This window comes from Rana temporaria, chromosome 4 (genome assembly GCF_905171775.1).
Source record: "Rana temporaria chromosome 4, aRanTem1.1, whole genome shotgun sequence".
In the NCBI taxonomy this organism is placed as follows: domain Eukaryota; kingdom Metazoa; phylum Chordata; class Amphibia; order Anura; family Ranidae; genus Rana; species Rana temporaria.
Window position 1 is genome coordinate 241,034,000 of NC_053492.1, and position 13,231 is coordinate 241,047,230.

General features: G+C 40.2%; 1 protein-coding gene across 2 annotated transcripts in view; it reads right to left on the bottom strand.

Moving 5' to 3' along the window:
- Nucleotides 1-13,231, bottom strand: part of RARS2 (arginyl-tRNA synthetase 2, mitochondrial) — a 58,403-nt gene that overhangs the window by 3,626 nt on the left and 41,546 nt on the right. For both annotated transcript variants that reach the window (XM_040350081.1, XM_040350082.1), the window contains 4 exons: nt 9,137-9,246; nt 7,577-7,672; nt 5,574-5,648; nt 1,930-1,993 (listed from right to left, as the gene is read on the bottom strand). In XM_040350081.1, coding sequence (XP_040206015.1) covers nt 1,930-1,993; nt 5,574-5,648; nt 7,577-7,672; nt 9,137-9,246 — 345 coding nt within the window. The remainder of the gene's footprint in view (nt 1-1,929; nt 1,994-5,573; nt 5,649-7,576; nt 7,673-9,136; nt 9,247-13,231) is intronic.

Consider the following 13,231-nt stretch of genomic DNA (forward strand, 5'->3'; position numbering starts at 1 on the left):
CTGAACACGGACCACAAACCTATGTAACTAGTTTTGTCCAATAATCCAGAGCAAGGTGAACCACCCGCAGTTCCAAGATATTGACAGGCAGTATGCTCTCCTGTGAAGACCAAGTCCCCTGAACTGTAGCCATCTCAAAACTGGAGAGACTGGCAACAGTGGTTATCTTCCATATCACTGGAAGGAAAAATGTCCCCCCCCCCCCCCCGTTTCCCCTCCAGATTCCAAACAATCAATCACCAATTCGAGCTCTGCAATACCCCGGAAACAAAGCCCTCTGGCAATCCAATGCTTGGGTGCACATGTTTTAGACAGAGAGAGAGAGAAGGTTATGAATAGTTAAAGAACAATTTTGTTGTTTAGAGAGAGAGAATGTTCTACAAAAGACCTGGAGTAATACAACCACATAGGGACACCCTTTGGATTCCTAGATTTTGTTTTAATCTGGAATTGACTGCTCCCCGAGAATGAGATTGACACCTCCAGTCCTCAAGGCGCTCCCCAACAGGTCATGTTTTCAGGATTTCCCTTAGATAAAACAGCTGTGGTAATTACTAAGGCAGTGAAACTGATCAAATCACCTGTGTAAAATAATGGAAAGCCTGAAAAAAACATGACCTGTTTAAGCACCTTGAGGACTGGAGTTGAGGAAAAACTGGTGTATATACTGTATACATACACACAGTGCTCCCCCTATACAGGGCTTTATTCCCAAGACTTGTATTGGGTGGAAAAACTTTTGAAGATGAACTCAAAGTCAAGCAAATATTGTCTAAATACAAGAGGCATATGTATGATTACTTAGACCAATCAGCCATACCTTTATCACCACCCATCTTATATATTGATTAGGTCCCCCATTTGCCACCAAAACAGCCCTGACCCATTGAGGTATGGACACCCTTAGAACTCGAAGTTGCAAGGTGGGGCCTACATGGATTGAATTTGTTTTTCCAGTACATCCCACAAATGCTAAATGGATTGAGAGCTGGAGAATTTGGAGGTCAAAGTCAACAACTCAAACTCGTCGTGTTCCTCAACCCATTTTTGCAGTGTGGCAGGACACATTATCTTGCTGAAAGAGGCCACTGCCAAAGTTTATGTAGGTGGCACATCAGGTAACATCCACATGAATGGCAGGACCCAAGGTTTCCCAGCAGGATATTGCCCAAAGCATCACATTGCTTCCACCAGCTTGCCTTCTGGTACCATCTTCTCCCCATGTGATGCACACTCACCCAGCAACCCACATGATAGAATAGAAAATGTGAGTCATCAGAGCAGGCCCCCTTCCTCCATGGTCTTCTTCTCGATGCTCACATGGCCATTGTAGGCGCTTTTGGCTGTGGACACAGGCCAGCCTAGGCACTCTGGTCAGTCTGAGGCCATGAAGCCCCATACACAGCAAACTGCACATTTTTCTGCTTTTAAAACATTAACTTGAGAAACAATGTTTGCTTGCTGCCGAATACATCCCCCACCAAATTTCAGATGTCATTGTAATGAGATAATCAATTAAATTCACTTAACCCGTCGTAAATTTATGACTGGTGTGCTTTGCATATTTCTTCCAGATTTTGCAGTAACCCAGTCTGAAACTGCCTCTGTGCAGGATCTCCCTGTAATAGAGTGGTAACTGTTGTGCGCTATCCTTGTGCAGGGTGACTGGTCTAGTATTTACCCCTTTCTGTAGTTTTCTGCAGGCGGCCTGTAATCGGAGGACCCACGAGTATGTCCCACATCTCTCTGCTCAGGCTATGTACAGAACTGTGATGGTGTCACTGCTATTTTTTCAAGGGCATTCAGTACACACAAAAGATTTATATCCTTTGTGGCTAATGAGGAATATATTTCAATTAAAGCTTTGGAGCCTCAAGTTCAGCATAAAAGTTCAGTAAACAGTTTAAAGTAATATATTTTAAGACTTACATGTGCCACATCTGGGCTGCTTCCTTTGACATGAAGAGAGCGATGTGCCACGTTAGCTAAATGACTATAAAAAATAAAAAAAACACGCATCATTAAGCAATGAAACAAACAGTTTGAGACAATAAAAACCATTAGGCCTCTTGCACATGATACTCCTATTTTAGCATCTACTTTTTCTGATTTTTTTTGGTATGTATTTACGCATATTTACGCGCATTTTCCTGCGCTCTCGTGCATACTTATTCTTGTGTTCTCCTTCTGCACAATATGTAAATGTGCATTTTTTCCTGCATGAGGTGTAAATTACCGACCAAAAAAGCTTTTTTTTCCAATTTTCTTTACTGAAGAATGCACGGCACTCGTTTATGTTCCTGTGTGCATAGGCACATTACTATTAATGGGCTCAGTAAAAAATAAATCTGTACTGAGCTTTTTCAAGCTGCAGTGTACAAGAGGCCTTTTATGCTACAAAATGTATCAGCACATCTAGAAAATGATACAAGAAAGTAACTAAATGCTTCTACAAGCTGCAATATAAAATATTACTGGACAACTTCTGTAAATCATTGCCGAGTAACAAATGAAAAGGTTTAGATTAGACAGACTCCTGAAAGGATAACTGACTGAATGGAAGTCTTCAGACTGATAAGAGAAGTTCCCATTTGTGCTTTAGTAGCATGAGTTATGTGGCCCTGTCATACAAATGGCGTTTTTTTTTTCTGCTTTCAGTGGCAGGTATTTTTTTTTTTCGGTATTAAGCTACAAAGCTGGCAGATTAGATTTTATTAACAAACATAAATAATAAAAAAGGACAGGGAAGCAGTTACACTAAAAATTAAATGTGCCCCTCGAGAGCCCCTGGTGACATCTTTGCAGCTCATCTCCCCTACCAATGTCCTCCTCTGTTAATAGGGGGCATGTGATATTGCAACTCCCACTCCCATGTGATGGAGCCTCTGCTCTTTGGCATCTACTAGATGCTGGAAATGTATAACCCCAATTCCCAAAAAGTTGTGTAAAATCTACATAAAAACAAAATGCAATGGATTTGCAAATCTCATAAATACATATTTTATTCACACCAGAAATTTAGAAAACATATCAAATGTTCAAAACTAAGAAAATGTATCATTGTAAGAAAAAATAAGGTCATTTTGAAATTGATGGCAGCAACATGTCTCAAAAAAGTTGGAACAGGGCCAGGTGCATCACCTATCATCTTTTAACAACACTGTGTAGATGTACAGTAGATGGGAACAGGGGACCAGTTGCTAGAATTTTGAGAGGAATGTTATTCCATTCTTGCCTGATAAAGGATTCAAACTGCTCAACAGTGCTGGGTCATCTGTCATATTTTTTGTTTTCAAGATGCTCTAAAATTTCAGTTGGTGAAATGTCTGGACTGCAGACAGGCCAGTGTAGCACCCAGGCTCTTCTATGAAGCCATGCTGTTGTCATAGATGCAGTATTTGGTTTAGCATCGTCCTTCCCTGAAAAAGCTGTTGGCTTGATGGGGTCATATGCTGCTCTAAAACCTGGATTTAAGCATTGATGGTGAAGTGTCCCAAATGTTTTAAATTGGGGTTGTAAATAGCACTGCGTATATGATTGCATTATAAAAATAAAAATGTAAAGCAGAAAAGGGAAAGCGTTTTGGCAGACGGAACAGAAAATCTCTCCTGCCAAAAAACAAGCAGTAGATAATTTTTTTCCCCCCCAGTATATTTTCATAAAAGCACTTGACAGCCCCACACAGATATACTGCGGCAGGGTGGCCACTCTGTGCTGAATAACGTATCGGATACGGGGTCCAGCATTTCCGGGTAGAGGGCCCTCGTGTGTGCCCGCCGCCCCGGCTGTGCTGTGGTTTGTTACAGCACAAGCCTATCAGTAGGCGACAGCCAATGAGTGATTGCTGGCACCTGACCAGATCTGTCACTTCAGGAAAGGAAGTTCTGTAATGCAAATAGCACAGAGCTCCGAACACTGACAAGCAATCTTGCCGTTACCTTGCAAAGCAGGAAAAAAAAAAAAAAAAAAAAAAAATAAAAAAAAAAACACACAGCAAGATCGCTTGGTAAAAGCAGCACAGAACACTCGCATCGCACATATTTAACACCTTGATCACCTCTAGATGTTAACCCCTTCTCAGCCAGTGTCATTAGTACAGCGACAGCGTATAATATTAGCAGTGATCACTGTATTAATGTCACCATTGAGGTCAGTGTACCCCCCATAAACCACATAATATACATTTATTGGGACTTTTTTTTTTTTTACCAAAGACATGTAGCAGAATACATTGTGGCCTAAAATCATGAAGAAATTCGATTTTTTTTAAATGTGGATGTTTTATAGAAGAACATAAAAAATAAAAGTTTTTTTATTTCAAAATGTTCCCATCTTTTTTGTTTATAATCACAAAAAAATAAAAACTGTGGTGATAAAATACCACCAAAAGAAGGCTCTACATGTGTGCATTTTTTTTTTTATATAAATTGAGTTTGCGTACGGTGTTGCATGACCACGCATTTCCAGTTAAAGTAGCACAGTGCCGAATAGCAAAAAATGGCCTGGTCATGAAGGGGTCAAATCTTCTAGAGGTCAAGTGGCTAAGCTTCATTTTTAATTTGTACTCGAGATACATTTATTGCTGTGACCAATGTGCATTACAGCCTTGGATTACCATAGAGCAAATTGTAAGCATCAGCTATACATAAGCATGCATCCGACAGCACCTCACAGAAAGGCACACCTGGAAAACGTTTACTTGCGTGTAGGGGCCTCAATCTGAATGAGATTTGTACTGACAGAAACAAGAGATGCTTACACATTTGCAATCACAAAACTCCTAAATGATATTAATAAATGCTTGCATGATTTGCAATAAGTGTGAATGCATTGAAGTTTTATCAACTTTTATCTTGGGTCTTTAGGATTCCCATATTATCCACTGTTAGTTTCCTAATCCCAGTTTTAATCAACATAGTCCCAGGTTTGTGGAACACTTGGGGGAAGAAAAAACAAAACAACAAAAAAAAAACAAAACAAACAAAACGTCAGGGAATGATACATAGAACAATAAAGGTTGATCTTTTAGCATATTCTTTACTTTGGCTTGAAACACAACCCAATGTATTTGTAATTTCTCTACATAAAATTGTGCAGGTGCTTTCTATATTATCTTAAGTGTACTAGAATCAGATTCTTGAGATTTTGTTTCTAGGTCTATTCTGTCTTAGTTTGACATACTTGTATAAAACTAATAAATATATTTTGTTAAAAAACAAAAAAATGAAATAAAAACACTTTTGTGCTTCATGAGGGGCTGGATGCAGACCCTTTATGCTGATCTACAGAAACGGATCACTTAAAAATGTTGTTCTGCTGCTTAATCCAGGACATCTATTACTGTAGTAATATTGACATTAGAGACGTGGCTGGAATTTCCCAGATTACTAAAATGCAGAAGCTTTCCATGTACAGGCTTTTTCCACACTGAAAAATGCAGTTCTGCTGCTGCACTCAAGTTACTAGGTGTGTCCTCCTAAAGAAAATTGTGCAGAAAGGCTTACTCTGCTCTTGAATGTACGTAAAACAGACAATATACAAATAGGCATTATGGTTGTTTACTGTACAATTACCCTAGGCCCATGAGGTAAGAAACCAAGTATCGTGGCTGAAGCTCCTTCAGTGTCTTGTGAATTACTTCATCATACCTATGTAAAAAAAAAACATGCTTAAAAACACTAACCAATAGACAATTTGAAAGTTCGAGTATGCTTCAAAAATTGTACCCTTGCACCAATTTTTTTTGCATATTTAGTAAAAGTTGGGGATTTTTTGTACTGTAAAGTTAAAAATATAGGTAAAGTTAGCACTATTAAACTACACCAGGGGTCAGCAACCTGCCGGCCACACCCAGCCCGCCTCTAAATGTCCAGCCCATCAGTAGTTCACGTGCACCCGGCCCATGGACGTTTTAACCACCTCATGCCCACGCTATAGCCGAAAGACTTATACAGCACGGGCCTTAATTGCCAGGAGGGCATTCATATACGTCCTCCCAGAAACATGCTATCTGTACGCCCCCTCTGGGGCGCATGGGCAAAAATCACAGATTGTGGAAAATGGCCAATCACAGTGGCCATTTACCACGCGATTGCCTCGTCCAATGAGAGATGATCTCAAATGTAAACATACGAGACCATCTCTCATTGACGTCTCTCCTTCCTCACACAGAGACCACGTGCGAGGAGTGAGAGTACTATCAGAGCAGAGTGAGTATTTTGTCCTTGCCAAAACAGTGGCATCAGTGCCATCGTATTACGGTTATACTTACCGTTCTGGCATTGATGTTTAAAAGTAAATGTTATTTAAAGTTTCTTGTATTTTGTTGATTATTATTATCATACAGCAGGACAGGCATCAGGGCACTGCTATAAGTAAAAATCATCCTAATGGTTGTGTAGCAAGACAGTTTTCACTTTATAGCATCAGTGGCTGGGTGTCACAAGGAAAGGGTCCAGAGACATGCTGGAGCTGCATTAGAGCAATGGAGAGGGTGAGAATAAGTTGAAAAAAAAAAAAAAAAAAAAACAATCGCTGCAGGGAAGGGATGGGGTGGGTCAGTGACACTACAGTGATACCATAGCCTCAAGGGAGTGAATGCATGCTCCATCAGGGTGAACTGGCTTGATGCCCTGTACCAAGGGGGCCCCCAGATCCCCCCTATGTGAATGAGAGCCCTAACTCATTCACATAAAAAAAAAAAAAAAAAAAGGGGAGGAATCGTAGTGTAAATAAAGACAGGAGATAGTTTTTGATAAGTTTCCCAGTAAAGTGCAAATCCATCACCAATCACGATGAACAGCATTCTCCATTTAAAAAATAAATAAAAAAATCTCATCGGGAGGGAGCAGAGCTGTCAGTTGGCGAGAACCAGCATCGGTGCTGACCTTTTTAATTTTTTATGTGGGTCGGCGGAGCAGTGTTCATCACAATGGACGATTGATCTACAACAGGGAACAATTAAGAAAAAAAAAAAAACCTTGATTTTTGTGAATAAGTAGTAACTCATACTCCTTCACATTGGGGTGGGGATCCCTTGTTAAAGAAGGCTTCTAGATTCCCATAAGTCACCACTTGCACCCCCCACCAGGACAGTGGGGACAACATGGGACAAAGTGCTTTGGGGGGCTCCTACCCAAGTCACCTGCCCATATTGAGGGTATGTGGCCTGGTATGGTTCAGGAGATGTGGGGGGACGAGCAATTCCCCTTTCTGGCCTGCACGCTCGGATAAGGATCTGGTCCTTAAAATCCATACCAGACCTGAAGGATGCCGGCAGCTGCCCGCTCTTTAACCATAAGTCACATCCAAGTTGCACCCATCCAAAGTAGCATCAAAGCCACCAGAAGTTTCAAAGTTGCAATGTAAAGACGCACGATTTTGAGGTTGCACAAAAGTGAATGGAGCATAAAAGGTCATTTTCACAGGAGAGTTTGTGAAATGTATTGATACACCATGTATACAATCATATTATGTCTTATAGATCACATGTATAAAAAGAACAGATATATTTATTGACCTCCAGTGTTAAAATCACGTGTACGATCCACGTATTAATGAGGAAAATTTTGAATACCTGAGAAAGTGCCGCAAGGTTGAGGATACAGAGGGGTCTTGTAAACAGTTTGCATCAAACTCTTCTTTCTCTCTCGTTTCCCACAGATTCAGTAAACTGGCAATACACAACAGGTACATTGCTGAATCCACCCAAGGTATTAGGGACACAAAACACACATATTAAAAGAGGAACTGCAGTCTGCTCACATCATTTGAAATAAAACCATATTTGCCATTCTGAAGCTTTCCTCCAACCACTTTGCAAATTATTTTATATATACTGTGATTCTGTACTTGCCTAATATGCTGCAGAGATATCCCTCCACAGAGTCTGGCTGCAACCATTTTAACTGAGCAACTGAAGCTGCTGCCTGTTCACTTCCTGAATTTACAAAGAGGAACATCTCCAGCTCGGCAGCTCTCATTTGCCCTTGTATGACTCACCCCCACCTCCTTTCATGGCAAACTCACGAGTGTAAGAGAGCTGTGCATGATGTCATAAGCCTAGGCTTTTACCAGACAAGAAACAGGAATTGGGCTGTATAAGGTATTTACTGGCCGAAAAAAATGTGTTACTATCCAAAGTTAAAACAAGGGCAGAAGATTTAGTAGATAGAACGTTTAAAAAAAATACCAAAGGTCCGCTTTAAATGCTATATTTGATGCTTGTATTGCCTACACCTGGTGGGTCAAACTCCATTTTATCACAGGCCGCATCAGCATTATGGTTGCCCTCAAAAGGGCCAGTTGTATCTGTAAAACCATATAAATGCATCTACTCTTTATCATATTAAATAATTGCCTCTGCATTTGATTATTACTGGCTTTAGTAATAACTAATACTTAAAGTGGATGTAAACCCTCACACAGGGCTTTTTTTCCAGGGGGAACTCAGTTCCACCACCTCTGGCTCAGACCCTTTGGTGCCTGCTCACCACAATCACTTGTAAAGACAGAAATCTGGTTTCTGTGTTTACATGCGACAGCTCTGAACTCTGTGTGTAACCCCCTGAACTCTGCACTCTGTATGCAATGCAATCCTGGTATTTAACGCCCATTTAAGACCCTTCTACTGTCTTTGAAATCTGAACGGGGTCGTGATTGAGTTCCTGCACCTATTTTCTAAGAAAAAAAGCTCTGCCCTCACATATACCCAGTGAAGTGAACAGCCTCAGATGATACACAGGGATGATACAACATCTCCCTACATAAGACTTTCATGTACAGTGCCTTTAAAAAGTGAAATTTTCCACATTTTTCATGTTACAACCAAAAACGTAAAATTTATTTTATTGGGATTTTATGTGATGGAACAACACAAAGTGGCACATTATTGTGAAGTGAAAGGAAAATAAATGGTTTTCATTTTTTTTTACAAATAAATATGTGAAAAGTGTGACATGCATTTGTATTCAGGAAACAACGAACAAGACAATTTTGTTGGGTCATAAAAACTATATATTGTTGTATATAAAAAAAAAATAAAAATAAAAGTTAGGCCCCTTAAAATTCTAACTGGATAGATACTCGGTTTCGTATGCAAGAATATAGATAACAATTTTAGTAGATAAAGACTCACCTGTGTAACCGTGCATGGGTGTACTGTAAAAAGACACCAGTATCTCCACTGCTCTGCAACGCTTGATCCCATTGAAATTGGTAATCTGAAAAAAGTGGACCCTTAAAATCCTGAAATGAAAACAAAAGCATCACCAAGTCAACATTTAAGAAAGTGTTCAGCACTGGATAGGACCATCAATGAATCATGCAAGTAGCTTATAACTGCAGATGTCCAATCACCGAAAGTTAAAGTAATACAAGAGAGCTTTACGTGAATTATAGTGATGAAAATCACTGAAAAAGTCACAGTTCTTAAAGCGGGAGTTCACCGGAAATTTTTTTTTTAACCTTAGATTGATGCTCATTTTGTCAAGGGGAATCGGGTAGTTTTTTTAAAATCGAAGCCGTACTTACCGTTTTAGAGAGCGATCTTCTCCGCCGCTTCCGGTATGGTCTTCGGCACTGGGCGTTCCTATTTGATTGACAGCCTTCCGACGGTCGTATACATCGCGTCACGAGTAGCCGAAAGAAGCCGAACGTCGGTGCGGCTCTATACGGCGCCTGCGAACCGACGGTCGGCTACTTTCGGAAAATCGTGACGCGATAGATGCGATCGTCGGAAACCTGTCAATCAAATAGGAACGCCCAGTCCCGCAGCCCATACCGGGAAGCGGCGGAGAAGATCTATCTCTAAAACGGTAAGTACTGCTTCGATTTAAAAAAAACTACCCGATTCCCCTTGACAAAATGAGCATAAATTTCATGTTAAAAATTTACTTTTCAGGTGAACCTCCACTTTAAAGTGGATGTAAACCTCAGACATGAAACAAAAACATATCCCTGTATAGTGTGTGCCATCTGTGTGTGTGTGTGTGTATGGCCATTCTAAACATCCAAAAGTGGTAAATGTTGAAGACTTTGGTCCTGGCTGCAGTACTAGAAGACGGAGGAGTTTGGACTCGCCTTTCACCAGAGAGGCATGTAATCAGTCTTTTATTGCAAGATGTAATTGTTTAGTTTTGTTTGAGGAACAACTATTGAGGCGGTCTTACACAGCTGGACTACAGTGGCCTGGTGCTGAAATGCACAGGAAACTCCCACCAATCTGGTGGAATGGGTGCATTAAAATACAGGAGAAGATTTGTCCTTGAGGGTGTAAGCTCTAGTGATTAGATTTCTAATCCATCTCAGGGTGATGACAATTAGCACAGGGGTTCCCTTGCAGGGACCTGAAAATAGGACAAATAGGTAATCCATCTTTCTGATCGAAGCTGTAGCTTTGAGGTCAACGCTAATGGCTCTGAATATGTCCAGGCAATGAAGCAAAATGTCCTTCAAATGCTTGGGAGCAGGGAATAAGAATGGTAGGACTATATTCTCTTAAAGGTCGAATGATGCCACTTTTTAAAAAAAAGGATGGTCATGGGTGTAAAATAACCTTACCTGTCGCTCAGTTGGACTGCTTTTAAATGTGCCAAAAGTCTTATGCCGCATACACACGACCGCTTTTCAGGTTGTAAAAAAATTAAATTTTTAATGGTGTAGAAAAAAAAGTTTTTTTCAACCCGATCGTTAAAAAAACGGACTTGCCTACACACGATCGTTAAAAAAAATGCTCTAGCAAAGCACGGTGACGTACAATGGCGCTATAAAGGGGAAGTTCCATTCGGATGGCGCCGCCCTTTGGGCAGCTTTTGATGATTTCGTGTTAGTAAAAGACGATTCAAGCTTTTCAGTCTGTTACAGCATGATGAATGTGCCATCTCCATTACGAACGCTAGTTTTACCAGAACGAGGGCTCCCGTCTCATAACTTGCTTCTGAGCATTCACGCCGTTAAAGCACACACACAACCATTTTTAACGACGTTAAAAACGTTGTGAAAAATTAAAGCATGTTTGAAACTTTTAATGGCCATTTTTTACATCGTGAAAAATGCTCTGGAGCCCACACACGATCGTTTTTAATGACATTAAAAAAAAAAAAAAGTCACTTTTTTTACCACCCGAAAAACGGTCGTGTGTACGCGGCATTAGAATTACAATCTTCCTGTGTACCTCAATAGACAATTAAAAAAATAAAAAATAAATTGTACTAGCTATACTTTGCAGGAGAGGTTATTTAAGGGAATATCCCAGATGGGTTCAAATGGTTGTGTCTGAAGAGCAGAGAACCAAACTGGGAACCCATGGAAGCACAGAATACCACAATGGTGACTTAAAGCCCAAGTTTACCTACGTTCACCAGAAGATTGCTGGGGTTGGGGGGACATCGGACAATGGAAGTTTTCTATAGAAATAAAGGAGAACCAAAAAAAGGGACACACTTAAAATGTGCCAATTGTATAGATAAAGCATAGGCTTTAATGTAAGCTACACCTTGAAGAAAGGTTCTTACAAGGGAGAGTGAAGGCAACGGTCTTTGAAAAAGAATGGACAAAGCTGAAACCTGTCCCTCAGGGTGCTTAACCTCCTGGGCGGTGTTCCCGAGTCTGACTCGGGGTGAGATTTTTGGGCTAGGATCGGTAACCCCGAGTCAGACTCGGGCTCGCCTCGCTGGATGTACAGGGAGTTTTACCGCGCTGTGTGAGCGAGCGGGACCTCGCTCGATTCACACAGTGCCTCCGTGTGACGCCGATCTCCGTTCCCTGCGACGTTACGACGCACGGGGACGGAGAACGGCGCCAAATTCAAAAAAGTAAACAAACACTATACATACAGTATACTGTAATCTTATAGATTACAGTACTGTATGTAAAAAAAACACACCCCCCTTGTCCCTAGTGATCTGTCCTGTGTCATGCATGTCATTTTATATAATAAAAACGTTTCTTTCTCCCTGCAAACTGTAGATTGTCCATAGCAACCAAAAGTGTCCCTTTATGTCAAAAATAGTTTTAGATCAGCTAAAAAACAGCGATAATAAATTATAATCACTTGCAGAATTGTGCGATAGCGATTTGTGGGGAAATTCGTCATAAAAAAAAAAAAAATAATAACAGAAACAATTCTGCAACTGAGCAAATTTCAGTGATTTTGATTTGATTACATTATTGAATAATTTTTATTATAATTATATTATTATTTGTTATAATTATTTATTATATTATAATTTATAATTTTGTTTTTAAAAAAATGTCATACCCGGGATGCCTATTAGAAGCTTGTTTGGTCAGATTTAAGTAAGTTATTTCTAAAAATGACAGACCTACAATATAAAACGCCAAATTTCCTTGCAAATAATGGTACCGCTTTCAGCATGTTTTTTCTGAAAGAATCATACCGCCAGGGAGGTTAAGACTAAATTCTTGATAAGACCTGATTGTAGGAAGACCCGAATGAGAGGAACAGAGTTTTCTCTGGTATTGAAGTGTGTTCACACCAAGCAAGAAACAAATTTCCAGGCATGGTAGTAGATCTTCCTGGAAGTGGCCTTTCTTACCAAAAGATTTTATGGCAAGTACAACATATTTATTGTCTATTGAGGTACACAGGAAGATAGAAATTCTTTGACATTTGGCACATTCAAAAGCAGTTAAACTGAGGGACAGGCAAGAATTACAGAGATCCAACAGATGTGGAAATTATACTACCAGATTATCAGAAGTGTCCAAGCCTTGAACAAAGGCTAGGCGATCCAGATCAGTCAAATTTGAAAAAAAAAAAAAAAAAAAAATTCACTACCCAAGAGAAGGGCATTGAGAATAAACCTTGTGCTCCACACCACACTAAGGTGAAACTGTTACCTAAAAGAATAAAATGGCTGAAAAAGCAATGTGGAGGATAAAACAATCCTTCAGCCCAGGTTCACACTGCTGCGGGATTGAAATTGTGCGAGTTCAGCTGAACTCACATGATTTCATACCTGCATGTCAGTCCGACTTCAGGGGCAATTTCAGAGACATCTGTGTGGGTTCCTGCACAGATATCTATTGAAAAATGCACCCGAAGTCGCCAAATATAGTACAGAAACTACTTTTGGGAATCGGTGCGGCGCCACAATTTGGGCGGTGCTATTTCCAGTAATAGCCACCGATTTGGCATCAATGTGAAGCTGGGCTCAAAATAAAAAAGGAACATCAAACTACCTGAAAGACAAAAAACAAACTTGGACCA